A 15,915-nucleotide genomic window follows, 5' to 3' on the forward strand; every position below is an offset into this window, starting at 1 on the left:
TTTTATTTATGTACATATAGACCTTTGGGAATGAATATTGAATGGGATATTAATTGTTTCATTGATAATAGCTGACTCTGCTCCTTTAATTTATGTATGCTAGTATTTAGGCTTGTCAATCAACTTTTAATATATTCTTTTTATATATTTTAAGTGTTTTTATACTAATTGATGTATTAATCTAATAGAGTTTTTTTTTTTAAAAACACTTTTATTAAAAAAATTTTTCATGCTACACACATATTCTAATTAACCATTTGCCCAAATGGGGTATGTGAAATTATCTATAGCAATGTATTCATCTACCTAAGGTTATATTAATACCTACAGTGATTGAGAAGATTGTGGATCAATTAATTTTATCGTTGTATTTTGATTTAAAATAATTAATATTCATTTTTATTTTTGTTTTAGATAATTTAATTTGATTGCCACTTATATTGCTGATTATTCCTGGTAAAGTGGGTTTTAAAATCTATTTAGAGAAATTTGTATGTCCATTATAGGTGACACCATAAGGACGTTCTAATCAATTGGACTTCCGGTGTCACGCACATCCACTTGTATTTAAATGCTGCTAGTAGACGTCTTGGGTGAGTCTCCTTTCCCAGCTGAAGCCTATTACGGGGAAACACGTCGGGTGGAGCCCACTCTGAGACATCTATCCGTTTGAGTAGGCTGGTGCTAACCACCTCTCTGTTTTTGTGTGCTTTTTGCTGATTTCTGATTGCCTTGATGTAAGTGTACAGTGTGTTGTTTTAATAAACCCTTTGTTGAAACATACTGAACTACGAGGCACTACAGCCAGTGACATCACTGGCGCATGCTCTCTGAAGGAATGGCCATGGGTGCCGTTCCTTCCGACCCCCGTGCTGTGAATGGAGGCTACCGCACACATGCGCGGAAGTGACGTTATCGCCGTTTCGGCCAATCACAGAGCCGGAGTCAGCGAACCTGGAAGCAATACGGGTGAAAATGGAAGTGGCTGCAGCGCTGACATCGTGGCGCTGCAATAGCTTCGTTATAAGGTAAGTTTCAGATAATGTGCAAGTATGCTATGCATACTTACACATTATGACTTTACCTTGCAGGAAAGAAAAAAAAATTCCAGCAATACACAACCACTTTAATCTTTTCATGTGATAACACTGAAGAAATGACACTTTGCTACAATGTAAAGTAGTGATTGTACAGCTTGTAAAATGTCCAAATTGGGCCCAATTAGCCTTTTTCCCTCCCCGGTGTCACGTGACTCATTAGTGTTACAAGGTCTCAGGTGTGAATGGGGAGCAGGTGTGTTAAATTTGGTGTTATCGCTCTCACTCTCTCATACTGGTCACTGGAAGTTCAACATGGCCCCTCATGGCAAAGAACTCTCTGAGGATCTGAAAAAAAAATTGTTGCTCTACAAATAGATGGCCTAGGCTATAAGAAGGTTACCAAGATCCTGAAACTGAACTGCAGCATGGTGGCCAAAACCATACAGCGGTTTACCAGGACTGGTTCCACTCAGAACAGGCCTCGCCATGGTTGACCAAAGAAGTTGAGTGCACGTGTCCAGCCTCCCATCAAGAGGTTGTCTTTGGGAAATAGACGTATGAGTGCTGCCAGCATTGCTGCAGAGTTTGGAGGGGTGGGGGGTCAGTCTGTCAGTGCTCATACCATATGCTGCACACTGCATCAAATCGATCTGCATGGCTGTTATCCCAGAAGGAAGCCTCTTCTAAAGATGATGCCCAAAAAGCCCAGAAACTGAAGACAAGCAGACTAAGGACATGGATTACTGGAACCATGTCCTGTGGTCTGATGAGACTAAGATAAAATTATTTGGTTCAGATGGTGTCAAGCGTGTGGGGCAGCAACCAGGTGAGGAGTACAAAGAAAAGTGTGTCTTACCTACAGTCAAGCATGGTGGTTTGGACTGTCATGGTCTGGGGCTGCATGAGTGCTGCTGGCACTGGGGAGCTACTGTTCATTGAGGGAACCATGAATGCCAACATGTACTGTGACATACTTAAGCAGAGCATGATCCCCTCCCTTTGTAGACTGGGCCGCAGGGCAGTATTCCAACATGATAACGACCCCAAATACACCTCCAAGATGACCATTGCCTTGCTAAAGAAGCTGAGGGTAAAGTGATGGACTGGCCAAGCATGTCTCCAATACCTCCTGACCTAAATCCTATTGAGAATCTGTGGGGCATCCTCAAACAGAAGGTGGAGGAGCGCAAGGTCTCTAACATCCACCAGCTCTGTGATGTCGTCATGGAGGAGTGGAAGAGTACTCCAGTGGTAATCTATGAAGCTCTGGTGAACTCCATGTCCAAGAGGGTTAAGGCAGTGCTGGAAAATAATATTGACACACAAAATATTGACACTTTGGGCCCAATTTGGACATTTTCACTTAGGGGTGTACTCACTTTTGTTGCCAGCAGTTTAGACATTAATGGCTGTGTGTTGAGTTATTTTTAGGGGACAGCAAATTTACACTGTTATACAAGCTGTACACTCACTACTTTACATTGTAGCAAAGTGTCATTTCTTCAGTGTTGTCACATGAAAAGATAGGCTAAAATATTTCCAAAAATGTGAGGGGTATACTCACTTTTGTGAGATACTGTATGTTTTAAATCACATATTTTTCTTTTTCACTTGATTGTATGATCATTATACACTTTTAAATGATAGCGCAACACAATACTTACTTTTATCATTCTAATATTATACACTGTCACTGTACTGATGACACTGGCAGGGAAGGGGTTAACATTTAGGGGCAATCAAAGGGTTAACTGTGTGCCTAACAACGTTTACTGTGTGGTGTTTTAACTAAGCAATGTGTAGGTTACTCCCTGCTGGGAAAAAAAATGTCACAGCACTGCTGTCTGTAGACCAACACAGGGCTCTCTTCTTTTTTTGTTTCAAATATTTTTATTGATAAAATCAAACAAAGTAACATTTTACATTGTACAGGTTGTTTCAACATAAATGGTACATTAACACATTAACATTGTCTGATGCATTCATAAATATGTGGGATTTCAGGCAATATGCAGATCAGAAAATCTTTATTTTGTTAGATGCAACAAAGCGTAAGAGCTCGGGGAGAGATATTGAGTACTGATACTCAGCTAGGAGTACCTGTGTGTAAGTGCTCAGAATTGTTTGGTGCCACTCTCAGCAGGACAGGAGTTTGTAACCTTCTGGGGGTCTGTGTGATACGTCGTGAGAAGTTCCTATGTGGGGTATGCGTGTGTTCGTCTTTGTTTGATGATATTGAGAATGTCAATCCAAGGATTAGGGAAAATGCCTGGGGGGAGTGTGGGCGGGGGCATATGAGTAGATGGGGGCATCTGGGTAGTGAAGAAGGAAAGGGGGGGTAGGAGAAAAGTGTAGGGGGGTGGGGGTGAAGGCCTATGGGAATGGTATTAGTGACCGACTCTTGCTTCCCTCCCCAGGAAGATGGTTTTATTTGAAGTGTTCGTTCTGGCTTTTGACTTGTGGGGAGGACGCGGTCTTCCTAGTAGTGGGGTTCCAGTATTCATATAGAAAATTGTAAGGGGGTGTATATCTCTTCTGAACCATTATTTCAAGCTCTCTATTTTACTAGTATTTAAATTGGTAAAGCGTTTAGTCAGGAAAATTCTGTCATTGTTTGGGTGTGTGTCAAGCAGGCCCACTTAACTCCAAATTTCTTTGGAGTATCTCATGCGCTTTGGATGAGTTCTTCCATTTCAGCTATTTTTTTTTATTCTTCCAAACCATTCCTTGAGTGATGGGATGGTTTGGGTCTTCCAATGGACAGGGATACATTGTTTTGCCGTGTTGATCATATGCATCGCTAGTGATTTGTGGTAGGAAGTGTGAGGTATGTGTGTGTGGTACAGGAGAAACTGGGTTGGGATAATTTCAGGTCATAGGATGTTACATGTGAGGTAATGCGGTGTACTTCCTTCCAGAAAGTTTGGATATGTGGACATGTCCACCATATGCAACGCAGGCTCTCTTCTGTCATTCGCTCAGCCAATCAGAGGGTCCCGGCCATAAATCGTTGGCCAGGACCCCTGCTGATTGACATGTGCTGGAGAAATGGCAGCACAGCTGGGGTGGCAGGCAGGCATGCCCCCTACCTGAAAGGGCCAGATCACATACATTTACATGATCCAGTGCAGCGGGGCCACTCTGCCGCAGTATATCTGCGGTAGGTGGTCACCAATGGTTAAGGAAGTCCCAGGAGTACTCTGTGGCCTGCAAATGAAAGCATCCGGAGACTACTCACTAACACCAGCATTAGACTCATGTAGGGTATTACAACTGTTGCTAGTTGCATCAGTAACGCTGTGTGCAGACCAAACAACAGGAGAACTAACATTTAAATTACATCAGACTTCCTACTAGGAAGACTAGCTAGACTAACTAGCTTAGACATGAATCAGTCAAATTACATAATAAATTCAATGGTGAGTACTCACCATTGTTATATTCTTAATGTGGGTTCTGCTGAGTAGCTGGATACAAATGACTGGCATGCTGCAGACTTCTTTCTCTTTTGATGAAACTGCTTTGGATCTGGCTCTGCTGCTTCTTTGCCTTTGGGATTTGCTGCTCTGAGGACACCCAGATGCCAAGCTGGTGGCCCCTCTGCTGCTTTTCAGCGTCTTCTGTTGCCCTGGCTCCATTCATTGAGGTTGATGGACAGCAGCTTTCCCACCTTTGGCCACTGGCCCTGCTGCACATCTCCAATGGGGAAAATGCAGCCCAGCGCTCCTACTGCCTGCTGTACGGGGAGGAGAGGGAAATATCTTTGGCACTGCCGATGCCTCCTCTTCAGCAACCCCCTGGCTGAGGACCCTCCTCTTCAGGTGGCACTCTGGTGGTCCGGGACTGCTTCCTGAGGTAAAGGGTCTTCTTTCACTCCCCCCTGGGTCCATCCTCTTCTAAGCCACCTCTGTATATGGTGACAGCGGCTCCAGAGGTGATAGAAGCAGTGGTGGTGATGGTGGTGGCTGTAGTGGACCTTCCAGATGTTGCCCCTGATAACTGCAATAAATTCCATGCACCTCTTCAGAACCCCTGTGAGCCCGGTATTATAGCTCTGTGTATTCCCAGATAGCAAAGATAACTTGCCACAAATGTGTGGCAGTGTTGAATTGTAAGTCTGTTAACTTGCTGCACATTTTCACTGGCAAGTTGTACACTTGCAGAGCACTTGAAGCACAAGTTCTAGTTGACACATTTCCAATTTGTAGCAAATTTGTGTGGCAAGTCTCTAGCAAGAGCAAGAGCAATGTTGCAGTGGTGAGTCTACAGCAAGAGCTCTGCAAGTATACGGCGGCTGGTGAAGTTTTAGGACGGGGCGCCAGACCCCACCCTTCCTTTTTGACACCTCCCACCTCTAATAAGCCTCATCTCTTATAGAATCCACCCACTCTGTCCTCTGTATTCCACTTGCTTCCACCCATAGTGTCATGAGTATACAGCTCAGCATCACAGGTCAGATTATACAGCCCCAGAATCACAGGACAGAGTATACAGCTCAGCATCACATGACAGAGCATATAGATCAGCCTCACAGATCAGGGTATAAAGCTCAGCATTACCGATTGGGTATATAACTCAGTCTCACAGATCAGGGTAAATAGCTCAGCCTCACAGATCATGGTATATAGCTCAGCCCCACAGATCAGGGTATATAGCTCAGCATTACAGTTAGGGTAAGTAGGCCAGCAATACAGATAGTGTATATAGCCCAGCAATACAGATAGTGTGTATAGCCCAGCATTACAGATAGTATATATAGCCCAGCAATACAGATAGTGCATATAGCCCAGCAATACAGATAGTGCATATAGCCCAGCAATACAGATAGTGTATACAGCCCAGCAATACAGATAGTGTATACAGCCCAGCAATACAGATAGTGTATACAGCCCAGCAATACAGATAGTGTATACAGCCCAGCAATACAGATACTGACAGCGCCCCCCCCCCAGAGGCTTGCGGCACCATTGACATCACTCCTCCCCCCTCACAGCACTGACAGCAAAAAACCCTGGCTCTGACCACTCTCCTCCATAGTGCAGGCAGCAGCGGCAGCTCCTTATGATGCTTCCGCTTGCCAAAGCACCGGTAGGCATCCATTAGGATTGGCTGGCGCTTTGGCCAATTAGGAAACAGGTCTCACTGACCTGCCTCCTGATTGGCGGGGAGGAACTGTAGTGCGAAAATAGCGAAAATTAATTCGCTATGGTCACACAATTGTGTGGGATTAGTGCGTGCACTCTCTGCGCCCCAAGCCCACCCTTTTTTGAAGCCTATTAGAGCCTCTGGCTCTAATCAGGTGCTTCAAAAGAAAACACCCCACCATAGGAATCCATGCACCCAGCGTCCTGAAAATCGATTTGAATTTTGGAATTTGAATCGATTCGAAAAGTTTTAGAATCATTTTCTAATTTCCAAAGAGAATAAAATAGAGTAGAAAATAAGGGAATAGAATAGAAAAAATATAATGGAACAGAAAAGAATATAACAGAAAATAAAAGAATATAATAGAGTAAAACAGAATAAAATAAGATAAAAAATAAAATAATAGAATGTAATAGAATAGAAAGGAATAGAATATAATTAAAAAAATAATATAATTAAATAGATTATAACCATCTTCTGAAATTCTAATAGAAAAGAATAGAATAAAAAAAATAGAACAGAATAGTATAGAAATAATGTAACCATTTTCCAAAATTCAAATAGAATCAATTTTAATAGAATAGAAAATAACACAATAGTATAGCAGAAAAACAATAGAATAGGATAGAATAGAATTAATATAACCATCTTCCTATTCTAATCTATTCTTTTCTATTCTATTAAAATTTGAATTGATTCAGTTTGAATTTTGGGAAATGGTTATATTCTTTCTATTCTATTCTGTTTTTTAAATTGTATTCCTTTTCTACTTGTTTATTCTATTATTTTGTATTATATTATTTTATTTTCTATTCTATTATATTCTTTTCTATTCAAATTTATTCTATTCGAAATTCGAATTTCGGAAGATGGTTATATTCTTTCTATTCTATTCTGTTGTTTTTTTCTATACTATTCTGTTATTTTCTATTCTATTCTATTCAAATTTGAATTGATTCTATTTGAATTTTGGGAAATGGTTATATTCTTTCTATTCTATTGCTTTTTATTCTTTTCTGTTCTATTATAACCTATTCTATTCTTTTTTTCCCCATTCTGTTCTTTTCTAATGTATTCAAATTTATTCTATTTGAAATTCGAATTTCAGAAGATGGTTATATTCTATCTATGTTATTCTATTCTATTTGTTTCTATTATATTATAGTCTATTCTGTTCTTTTATTTTCTATTCTATTTTGTTCTGTTTTACTCTATTATATTCTTTTCTTTTATTTTCTGTTATATTCTTTTCTATTCTATTATTTTTTCTATTCTATTCCTTTATTTTCTATTCTATTTTATTCTCTTTGGAAATTCGAAAACTATTCGAATTCAAAAAGTATTAAAAAATGATTCAAAAGCGATTTGTATTCGAATTTCGTCTGAATTTTCTTTTCTTTTTTTCGGATTCATTTCAATTCGGTACTATTTGGAAGTTCGTCCGAATTTCAACTCGGAACTAAATGAACTGCACATGTCTAATTTCCACAAAGGGGTCATTTTAGGGGGTTTTCTCCTGTTCAGTTTATTTCAAAATGTTTAATCTTTTTTCCTTTTTATAGTAAAAATAAAAAACCCAGTGATTATTAAATAGCTATATCTGTCTCAAAAAATAATATAAAATTTATTTGGGTACAGTGTGGCATGAGCGAGTAATTGTCATTCAAATTATTACAACACTGAAAACTAAAAATGGCCTGGTAATGAGGTATTATCGGATGCTACACAAATGTTTAACCATTTGCCAGCCATATAACTTACATATACGTTGGCAAGGCTACTCTCCTGCACCAGATACTAGGTACGTGATCCGGCACTTCTGGGTAGGGGGCACGGGCACCACTGGTGACCCAGCTCTGCTGTGATTATACACAGCATATGCTGATCAGCAGGTGCCGGCCAATGGATGACCGCCAGCACCCACCGATTGTCAGGAAGACACACAAGACAGGGTTCTGCATATGTAAATAAGGCAGAGCTCTGTCCTGTCAGCAGGGAAGTAATGTATTTTCTTTCACTGCAAACCAGGGAATAAAATCCATTACTTCCCTTAGTGAAAGCAGCACACATAGCAAGCCAAAACACTGGCTAGGCACACATTTAACCCTTTGATCACCCTAGATGTTTAACCCTTTCCCAGCCAGTGTCATTAGTACAGTGACAGTGCATCATTTTATCACTGATTACTGTATTAGTGTCACTGGTTCCTAAAAAGTGTTAAAAGTGTCAGTGTTCGATTGTCTGCTGCAATATTACAGTCCCGCTATATGTTGCTGATCGCCACCATTACTAGTAAATTAATAAAAATTCCAGTACATATAGCATAGTTTGTAGTTTGTATAACTTTTGCGCAAACCAATCAATATACGCTTATTGGGATTTTTCTTACCAAAAATATGTAGTAGAATACATATAGGCCTAAATTAATTTTTTTTTTATTGGATATGTTTTATAGCAGAAATTAAAAAAATATATATATTTTTTTTTTTCAAAATTGTCGGTCTTTTTTTGCTTATAGCACAAAAAATAAACGCAGAGGTGATCAAATACTGTACCACCAAAAGAAAGCTCTCTTTGTGGGAAAAAAAGGACATTTTATTTGTGTACAGCGTTACATGACTGCGCAATTGTCAGTTAAAGTAACGCAGTGCCATAAAAAAATCTAAAATAATAATGCGCCAACCCAAAACGTGAGGAGAGCAGCCAACACAACAATCAGACAAATTGTGGTAAAATTATCTTAATTTTATTTGTTTATATTTTATTATCACTTATTCATGTTTGTTGCACCATTGGGTTTTCTGTTTCAAGCAATTCAACACTAGTATCGGTTCATAGATCTCCCTATTTATGAAACCGTTCTTTCCCAATATGTGGAGCTGTAGACAGTTATTTTAGGGTATACATTACTTATTACTCTTTTTTTGTTATTTTTATACTCTCACTGATATCACTATCTCACAGATACTTATTTTTATGAGTGCCAGCTAATAGCACATACAGGAATAGTCCTGTTTTTCACTAAACACTTTATTGCGCACAATTGCCTTCCAGACGGACATTCAGGTTGGCTCCGCTCAATAACGAACATATACAGTATTTTCCTATTTCACTAGCGCCACACTTTTTTCACGTTAATGCAGTGTCATATCGTAAAAAATGGACTGGTCATGAAAAAGGGTAAATCTTCCAGGGGTCAAGTGATTAAAGCCTAAGAAAACAAAATATTTGTCTTCTTCTTAACAGATACAAATCCCGAAACCCTCACCATGTTTGGGTGAGAAACCTAAGTGTCACATATGCACCATCCGCAACTTTGGAGCCAGTGCCTTACACCTTCCAAATTAATTTTCCACTTTGTTCTATTTTTAATCCCACATTTGATTTATTAACACCTGTGGTTTTAATCATCTTCCTATTTGTCTTGCTTACCCCACCTGTTAACAACTGCTATGTCCTGCTCAGCATTTTCTATATCTTGTGAATGTTCTCTCTCTCTCTACCCCATATCTTCTCTCATCTCCAATTTGTACTCTCCCGAATGCAGCCAGTCCATACCAAAAAGCCAGAAACTGATGACACATCAACCAGTTTATAGAAAAAGTAGTACACATTATTGACTATGAGAGAATGCATGCACTAAAAACAATACAAAATGCAAAAAAATGATGTTTTAAAATTGGTGTGTTGATTTTACTGCTTACCCTAACAGCAAAATGGCAGGTAATGCTATTTCACTACTAATCCACTAATTTTTACTGTTGTACTACCTTGTCTATTTTTTGCTAAGTCGTGGGCTTTAATTAGATTTGTTTAGTACACTCCCTCAATTACCTATGTAAAAGCTAAGGAAGAGTAAAAACACCATTGTTCACAGTTCAGCCTACTGTAAATAGAACTAAATAAGCTTGCTCTGCAACTATCACTTCACACTGACCGCAATGAAATTCTGGCACCGGCAATATAGTAAGTGCTCTCTGTGTCTTTACTGTTTTGATGTAAAAATACATATACCGAATTTCTGAACAAACATATTCATCTCTGTTTTGTCTCTTGTAGGTAGAATGAATTTCCTACCAACAATGAAAAGTCTTCTAATCGTGAGTTGTATGTTTTGTTTCCTATCAAGCACGATTTACTTCCGAAACCGAAAACTGAAGGTAACATTAATAATTTAGTAGTACTTTTGTCTAATAACTTTTCAAAAGGTTAATTACCGGTAATGATCTTTGTCTAGTTATAAGCTTGGTATTCCCCTTTTTTTTTCATATTAAATGCTCAGCATAAAGTTGCTTATAAATGTACTATATTCAGGATGTTTTAGGTTCATTTAGAATTTAACTGCACTTTTACATATGACCATATTTCACTGTAGTCTACAATAGTGAAGAACACAATGCTGCAGCTTTCATACTGACTTGTATTAACAAGGCAAACATTATACCACCTGCACAAAATGTTTACCTGCTCTATTTGGAGTTTTCTGTAGGTTTTCTTTGTTTTTGAATCAGTGATTATGACAAGAACAGAAAGTCTGCTTTTTGTTTCTATGATGTCTAGAAATTGAGACTTTACATGAGTGCTAATAATGAGCGAATAATGAGCAAATCTGCCCTGGTTCAATTTGCTGAGGCAAATCTTGAAATTGAATTAACCTGAACTGAACTGAACCTGATCCCATTGAAGTCTATGAAGGGGGGGGGTGGGTCATTTTGTTAAATTGTGGTTTTGCTAATAGGCAAAATACTGTTAAATAGGCATGAAAATCTTGGCACTGTCATGGGGGACATGTACCAATTCAAAAACATACAAACATACAAAAAACACCATACAGAGGGGAGTAGGTCTTTTCTTGCAGCTTTGAGGGCAACATTGAAAATACACAAATTCGCTAACAATCATGCTTGGGAGATACTTTAAAGCTGTACTTTGAAGTACATGTTTCAGGACAGTATGATTTTTACAGGCTGCCTCATTAACAGCATACACTGTATCACATATTTGGCTTTTTTTTCTACTGCAATTAGCTTGGCATACACACAGCAGTTACACCTCAACCTAATTCATTTTAGTTTGAGAAAACGTTTTTTTTTCCAGGTAGTTTTTAGCAGACACAAATGTGAGGACCACGATATTCAAGAAAAAGAGGGCACAGAGCTAGGGCTTTACCAAAAGAATTAAGACACTGAAGAGGATACAACAGTGTAAAACTGGCCAGCTACAGGACAGTTTTAATAGGGCATGAAGGACATGACTGCTGTATACCTTATTTTATCCATGGGGATTTGGTGCTGTAAATGTGAGTAACATAATGTGAGGTAATTTAGATGCACACAATTCTTGCATTTAGATGCACACAATTCTTGTATGGGTGGTTTTTGCTTGGCGGACTCCTCTTTGCTCAGCGGGAGATCGCTCAGCTGAGCAAGCGGATGACAGGTCCGTCTTTGCTCACTATGCAGAGCGGAGACAGTCAGAGTTCTGCTCTCCCCTATGGTGAAATCGGGTGAAAACCGACCGCCTGTCCATTTTCACCCGATCTTATCCGATCCTCCAGACAAATGGATTTGACATGATCGAATCGTATAGCGGCCGGTGTCAGCGGGCATGTCATGTCTGACATCTGCTGCGCTATAGGGGTGAAAGGAGGGTCCGGTGGATGCAGCATCGGTCCAGTGCTGTACCCCCCCGATGCCGCTACACTGAGAACCGAGCGATCGTATACCACCGATCACTCGGTTCTCACAGCTCTCTGCTCTGCCCCCTCCTTGCTCACTGGAGTGCTGGGCTGTGGAGGGGCAGAGCAGTTAGCTCAAGCTCTCGGGCTCACTGAGACGCTGAGTCAGGTGGCGGTCCAGGGATCTGGGCGGATCCCAACTCTGTGGTTGTGATGACGCGGAGCCTGGACCAACTCCTGTGACGTCAACAGAGAGCAGACTTCAGCCCGCTCTCTGCTGAAAATGGGTCACCGGAGTGCGAAACGAACTGCACTCCTGTGATCCACAGGAGAAGTACAGCCAAACAAGCTTTGGCTGTACTTCTCCTTTAAGGGAAGAATTGCAGCAAAAAAGGTGACCGCTGACGTTAACCACAAAATAAATGAAAAATCTAGCAATCGGGAATATAGTACAGTTTCCTACCTGATCCTAATCTCTCACCTTTGCAGTTTGTCAGCTTTCCTTATGCTTTCCCTACAACAGCTTTAACCCTACGTTCACACCTATGCGCTTTTTTTGTGCGTTTTCTGTTTTGCTGCAGAAATGCACTACAGTTAAATTAACATGATTTCGTATGGTACACGTTCACATCTATGCAATTTTCAGCCCGTGTGTTTTTGGAAAGGGACTTTTTTTTCCACAGCAGATTGCATTTTGCGTGTAATAGACTTCAATGGAGTCACACCAGAAGACGCAAGTGTTGCATTTAACCAGAGTAATGGAATGGTGTGGATACACCTGGATACAGGCAGAACAGGCAGCAACAGACATCTCATTGGAAGGGTTAGTATGGATACCAGAAACTGAGTTGCCAGCTGAACTGAGGAAACACCCAACAATAGGCGTAACTCTGCGGATGATCAAAAAGATTTTCAAAAAAATGCCCATCTCAACAAATTCTAGTCCAATGCTCCCGATTCTGGGGACACCAACATTTCAGCCAGGAATGACAGACCCCAAGTTCAGAGCAATACGACGTAGAGGTTTCAGTAGGATCATACATTTTTCAAGGGACAATCGTTTATTATTAAAAAGAGAAATTGAAAGAGAAATAGCACCTGAATTCGATTCTTTTAGAATGATGCAGCTATAAGCGTTTATTAAATCAAAATCTAATATCTATACAGAAGTGAGAGCATTGACCGGGTTTGAGGATATGTGTTTGAAGGGAGAAACAATGAGACATCCGTTGTCCTATTTCTATACTGTATTGACGGGAATAGAATAGCCTCAGGAACTAACTTTCTTACAAGTGTTGGAGAGAGACTTAGGGACATCATTCTCCCAAGAACAGAAGAATAGAATTTTAGTATTTAATCAAAAGGCATCAGTAGCAAGCAGATATCAGGAGGGGGGATATAAAATCCTTACCAGATGGTATAGGACGCCGAATGTGCTACATCGGATTTACCCCCAGGTGTCAGAGGCATGTTGGAGATGTCATGAAGAAGAAGGGACATAATCTCTACATATCTTCTGGGAATGTACGAGAATAAGAGAGTGCTGGGAAATGGTTGCAGAAACTACTAAAACAATAACAAGCTTCTCCTTGGGAAATAATCCGGCAACTTTTTTATTGCTAGATTTCCCACTATCAACAGAAAAAAATTAAATTTCGCTGCTGAGACACCTTTTAACAGCAGCTAGGCCATGTATCCCTGCTCTGTGGAAAAAAGACAGCTCTCCAACTAGGGCACAATGGTTGGCCAGAATTGCAGAAATACAACAAATGGAAAATCTTACTTTGATAATGAAAGAAAGACCAAGATGAGATGTACCGGACAACATGGGCCCCATATTTGGACTATAGGGAGACTATAGGGAGGGAATGGACTGAAGTGGGGAGAGATGGAGGAGAGGAGAGAGAGGGAGAGGTCAAGAGGAGTTCTTTTTTTTTTTTTTTTATTTACTCCGGGTTAGGGAGGGGGTAAAAGGGGAAATATTTTTTTTTTTTTGAGCAATGGGTTAATAGTAGAAAAAGGGAATTCACAAGGAATTAAAGTGTCAATTAAAGGTAACATATGATGTGCAGATGAATAGATTTACTTAAGACGTATTAAGCTGGCACTATATGAGTGCAATGAATTGTATTGTGAAACCCATGCAAAATAAAGAATTAAAAAAAAAAACAAAAACAAGAACAAAAAACAGACTTTCTGGCTGGATCACCGTATGAAACTAGTAGAAAGAAAAAAAAAAAAAAAAAAAGAATTGGTAAGCTGCAATACAATAAATGTTTGATTTTGAAATGTGGCTATGGCTGTTCTGTGCCCCCCACTTTGATAGTAAGGAGGGGTGTCCTAATTAAAACCCCCTGCATTTGTCCTTCAAAGCCTGCTGGCAGAGCTGCCATTAAAAACGATTTATTAGTGGACACAAACAAAACATAACTTAAAAAATTCCTGCTAAATAAGGTTCTGTGCGTAAACAAGGTATTGGAGCTTGTTCACAGGTTCTGTGGACTGTACAGTGTGAATCAGTGTTTTTTTTTTTTTTTTTTTTTTTTTATGTGGCTATTTCTATGTGCGGGCAGTCTATATTATGCTATGGGGACATAGAAGCTGTACAGACACAACCAAAGGTTCTAATTTAACAGGCATGTGGATGCAGGTATATGGCCCCAAACACAGACATGTGCATTCCGGGCCACTTACCCACACCTGCACACTTATCAAATTAGGATGTATGGCTGTATTCATACATCCACTGCATCCTCCTAGAACAGGCAGTTCCAATAACACTCATTCACACTATATGGGCCAAAGAACCCGTGTGAATTTGTTTATATTATTCTTTACAATTTTATTTTATTTACAAGCTGTTGTGATGGACCCCGTACTCAAGAGGAGTATGTCCGCCGTATAAGCTTCCCTTGCCTGGTACCAGCACGATCCAAGATCCCTTAGCCCACCCAGTCACTAGACGTAACTCAATGTAGGATGGTAAGAAACATAAAACTGTTTATTGAAACATAGGTACAAAGAGATATACACTCTGGGGACAATCCCCCCTTCTTTGCATAACGACACAGGGTGGGGTAAACTACATTCAGTAACAAGAGACACAGGTACATTCATCAGTACTTTTTATCAGTAGACAGTCTTATCAGCAGGCAGGGCTGTTGGAGCAATCCCCCACTCCCATCTAGCAACTAATAGCTGACAGTGATTTTATTAACCCGTAAGCTAATCCACATAAACATATACCTCCCATACTAGTTTGCTCCCAAGGCAGACAATAGGACAATGGGATACAGCCAATTAACAATAAACACATAACAAACTCCACCTCAAACTATCTAGCAATTGTCTATGAGACACTCATACAATATTCTAGAAGTCTGAAAGGTGGAATTATTTATCTTCATATATTTCTTGAGAGAGATTGTTCATAAATATTACTGTCCCAATTAAAAGAGCCCCTTCACCTTTTAACACAAACCACACATATAGAATCCAGATAACAGGGGTAAAACAAAATGCTGAGTCCGGTGTGGTTGTACTGGGGTCTGTCCTAACCAGACTCCGACTGGGACTTTCAGTCACCCTGTGCCCCTAATAGACACAGGGTAACTTACACATAAGAGGGCCGGGGGAGCTGGAAAATGGGTTTCCAGAGCTCTCTAAGGTAAGCTGGATTACACAAGCCCCCTGCCCAAAGTGACTCCCATCACAGGGATTGAGGAAACAGATTCTTTAATTCCATTCTGTGTAGCCTCGGTTGCACTGAAGATGAATGAACAGGACACAGAGGTTCCTGTTAATTCATAAACTGAAGCAGAGTAAACAGTGTCCAATTCAGAAAAGGAAGGGGCTGGTAAATTACATATTTACTAGCCCCTTCCCCCACTTTCCATCCTCCTGTGTACCCACAGCAGCCGGTGGGAGAGAGATGCTGGCAGTGCTGCAGGGGGACAAGGGGGGGCCCACAGGGGGAAATCAGACGTGGGCAGCACATGGAGGGAGATCAGAACGATGCACTGTGTTTATCTCTCTCCCTCCAGCAGTTAAAAG

General features: G+C 40.2%; 1 protein-coding gene across 5 annotated transcripts in view; it reads left to right on the top strand.

Moving 5' to 3' along the window:
- Window positions 1–15,915, top strand: part of LOC141145220 (NXPE family member 2-like) — a 211,081-nt gene that overhangs the window by 88,644 nt on the left and 106,522 nt on the right. For 3 of the 5 annotated variants that reach the window (XM_073631721.1, XM_073631720.1, XM_073631719.1), the window contains exon 2: window positions 10,245–10,345. In XM_073631721.1, the coding sequence (XP_073487822.1) occupies window positions 10,250–10,345 (96 nt within the window). In that variant the 5' untranslated portion in view covers window positions 10,245–10,249. Of the gene's footprint in view, window positions 1–10,053; window positions 10,152–10,244; window positions 10,346–15,915 lie in introns of those variants that run through there. The other 2 variants (XM_073631722.1, XM_073631718.1) reach the window with 2 other exon arrangements.

Source organism: Aquarana catesbeiana, linkage group LG05 (genome assembly GCF_042186555.1).
Source record: "Aquarana catesbeiana isolate 2022-GZ linkage group LG05, ASM4218655v1, whole genome shotgun sequence".
Classification (NCBI taxonomy): domain Eukaryota; kingdom Metazoa; phylum Chordata; class Amphibia; order Anura; family Ranidae; genus Aquarana; species Aquarana catesbeiana.